The sequence below is a fragment of the Lolium rigidum genome, chromosome 1, assembly GCF_022539505.1.
Source record: "Lolium rigidum isolate FL_2022 chromosome 1, APGP_CSIRO_Lrig_0.1, whole genome shotgun sequence".
Taxonomy (NCBI): Eukaryota; Viridiplantae; Streptophyta; class Magnoliopsida; order Poales; family Poaceae; genus Lolium; species Lolium rigidum.
In genome coordinates, this window is record NC_061508.1 from 92,567,219 (window position 1) to 92,570,440 (window position 3,222).

Here is a 3,222-nt window from a genome sequence, read left to right on the forward strand (position 1 = left end):
ATATATTAGCCTTTTGGAGCTTCGTCCTCGTTGCTTCTAATCATTACATCTTGCCGCGCTCTCATATGCGTCACGCTACTCGCCGGCCTTGTGAGCCGTCACGAGCGCCACTGCCGGCACCTCTCCTTTCCTCTGTCTCTCTTCCGAGTTCACGAGATGCTCTGCTATATTACCGTACGTACAATGGCGCGAGCTAACTACGAGTCAACGGAGCTCCAACGTACGGCGGTGCACATGGAGTCGGAGGGGGAGCAGAGCTCGCTGGAGGAGCCATCCCCGCCACAGACGCCTTCCAGTTCGAGCTGGCCGCTGCTCCTCGACCCGGCGTACGCGCGGAGCAAGTCGGTGATCCACGACGAGCTGCGCAGCTTCCGCGTGTTCCTCCAGTGGTGCGCGCTGGACCACTCCTCCCCCGCCGCGCGCGCCGCCTCATACGCTGCCTTCCTCGCGCTGGCGCTGGCCGTGCCCGCCGCCGTCTCGGCCTCCCTCCGCGCGGACGCCTCGCTGTCCCCGGCCTCCGCGTCCGCGGTCACCTTCAACCGCGTGGCCACGCTGACGGCGTCGGGGCTGGCCGCCATCTCGTTCGCCACGCTCGCCGTCTTCTTCCGCCGCTGTGGGGGCCTCCGGCAGCTGCTGTTCCTGGACGGCGGGCTGTGCGACGACACCGCCTTCGTGCGGCGCCGGTACGAGCGCGAACTGGACCGCGCGTTCCGGCTCCTGGCGGCGCTGCTCGTCCCGGCGCTGTGCGTGGAGGCCGGGCACAAGGCCGTCTTCTTCTTCTCCACGGTGCGCGTGGAGCCGCCGATCGGGGTGATGATCCCGCTCGCGGGCGTGCCGTGGCGCGCGGTGGCGCTTGTGGCGACGGTGGCGTCGTGGGTGTACCGCACGGGGGTGTTCCTGCTGGTGTGCGTGCTGTTCCGGCTCACCTGCGAGCTCCAGATCCTGCGCTTCGAGGGCATCTACCACATGTTCGACGTGGAGGCGTGCGCCGCCGCAGACGACATCTTCGTGGAGCACCGGCGCATCCGGACGCAGCTGCTCGCCACCAGCCACCGGTACAGGGTGTTCATCATCTGCTGCCTCGTGACCATCACCGTCAGCCAGCTGGGCGCCCTGCTCGTCGCCCTCTCCTCCAAGGACGGCAAGAGCTTCGCCAACTCCGGCGACCTCCTGGTACGTATGACCACCCTTGTTGCACCGTCACAGAGCGACCACTCACTCAGCGAGTACGTGCTGCTAAAGCGTACAAGCTTTGTTGCATTGTAAATTGCAGGTTGGCTCGTGTGTGCAGCTGAGCGGGTTCTTCATGTGCCTGTTCGGCGCGGCCAGGATCACGCACCGAGCCCAGAGGATCGTGTCCATCGCCAGCCAGTGGCACATGCGCATAGTGTCCGCCGCCCAGCACCACAAACCGGCGGCGACGCCGGCTTTCAGCACGTCGGCGAGCGACATCGACGCGGCCGCTCTGACGGTGCCGGCCGGATCAGCGTGCTGCGAGTACAAAAGCAGACAAGCTCTTGGTAAGAAAATGAATTCAAAAATGAAGCTATTATGGAGAAACTATCACCGATCGCAACCTCAATTCTCGATCTAACAATCTTGTTGTTCGTGTGTGTTTGTTGTGTGGTGGCATGCACAGTGACATACCTCTCGCACAACAGCGGGGGGATCACCTTGTTCGGCTTCACCCTTGACAGAGGCCTGCTCCATACCATCTTCGCCTTCGAGATGACCCTCGTGCTCTGGATCCTCAGCAAAGCTGTAGTTCTCTCCTAGTTACATCTACCAAGGAGATTAGTGATTGTTACTTCCTATGTAACCATCTAAGCTATAGCTAGCACTCTCAACTGTTGATGAAAGCGTGAGTAAATTCAGATAATTACGCATCAATTTCACGTTCTAAAAAAGACATGGCGGAGCATCCGAAAACCTGTGGTTACTTGTCCATTCCTTCTTGTGGTTGGAGGCAATTTTAACCTGATCAAGGGATCGGAGGACAAGAATAACACCAACATTTGTTGGCCTCGGGTTCAGGTCTTCAATGACCGCATCATAAACCTTGCTCTGCTGGAAATCCCTAGAGGAGGATCCATGTATACGTGGACTAATAAACAACTGAATCTGGTGCGATGCATATTGAACCTGGTGCAGCGGAAATGGCTGGAGTTGGAGACGCTTGGGGCACCTTCCATCATCCCATTGACGCCTGGTAGTTTCTAACGGCCGGTCTTCGTCAATTCCTCAAAGACCAGGGGGCAACCTAGGAAGAGAGGACCGAGACCTCACGAAGAATATTCTGGCACACATCAAGGCGCTGGATCTCCAGGCTGACTCCCAAGGGCTTGATGAAGAGGGATGGGCCCTGCGTTATCACCTGGAGAACCAGCTCGCCAACCTCGCAAAGGTGGAGGAGGAGTACTAGAAACAATGCAGTAGACAAAATTGGCTGGTCTAGGGGGATACGAACACGGCATTCTTCCATGCCATGGTGAATGGTCGGCGCCGTAAGTGTGCTATCTCCAGACTTGTGTCCATGGATGGCATAATCTCGGACCCCCTTCAGATGCACCATCATATCTACGACTTCTACCAGAAGCTGATGGGCTTTATGGACCTTGGGATGTCCTTCCGCCTTGCTGACGGGGTTTGGCGCACGCTGGGGCGTGTGTTGTACGAGGATAACACTAGCCTCATGTTGACCTTCACCCTGAAGTAGCTCGATAATGTGCTTGCCAGTATGAAGGTTGACACGGCTCCGGGCCCGAATGGGTTACCCGTGATATTCTTCAAGAGCTTATGGGCTCTTGTAAAACCTTACGTCTTGGCCATTCTTAATGGGTACGCTCTTGCGAGAGTAGATGTAGCGAGGCTTAATTTTGGGATTCTAACTCTTATTCCTAAGCTGCAAGGGGCGGATGACATAAAACAATTTAGACCCATTCCTATTATTAATGTTATCTTTAACGTTTGTTGCGAAAGCCCATGCGATCCGCCTTTCGCCTACTGCACATCGCACAATTAGTAGATATCAACCCGCCTTTATTAAAGGTAGGATCATACATGAGGGGGTTGATATCGTTGCAAGATATTATCCATGAAACGAAAGCGAATAGACTTCTGGGAGTCTTCCTTAAGCTCAGTTTGGAAAAGGTGTACGATAGAGTTAACTTGGGCTTCCTTGGAGACGTCCTTATCCGTAAGAGCTTTGACCGAGGGTGGGTT

General features: G+C 56.4%; 1 protein-coding gene across 1 annotated transcript; it reads left to right on the plus strand.

Moving 5' to 3' along the window:
• Positions 1-214: 214 nt before the first annotated feature.
• On the plus strand, positions 215-1,916 carry LOC124677795. The gene is made up of 3 exons (XM_047213754.1): positions 215-1,173; positions 1,274-1,520; positions 1,640-1,916. The coding sequence occupies exons 1-3, from the start codon at positions 235-237 to the stop codon at positions 1,774-1,776; spliced, it is 1,323 nt and encodes a 440-aa protein (XP_047069710.1). The 5' UTR covers positions 215-234; the 3' UTR covers positions 1,777-1,916.
• The last annotated feature ends 1,306 nt before the right edge of the window (positions 1,917-3,222 follow it).

Coding starts and splice junctions, on each gene's coding strand:
- LOC124677795 (XM_047213754.1), top strand. CDS start 235: ATGGAGTCGGAGGGGGAGCAGAGCTCGCTGGAGGAGCCATCCCCGCCA. Junction 1,174..1,273: donor CCAACTCCGGCGACCTCCTG/GTACGTATGACC, acceptor TGTAAATTGCAG/GTTGGCTCGTGTGTGCAGCT. Junction 1,521..1,639: donor CAAAAGCAGACAAGCTCTTG/GTAAGAAAATGA, acceptor TGGCATGCACAG/TGACATACCTCTCGCACAAC.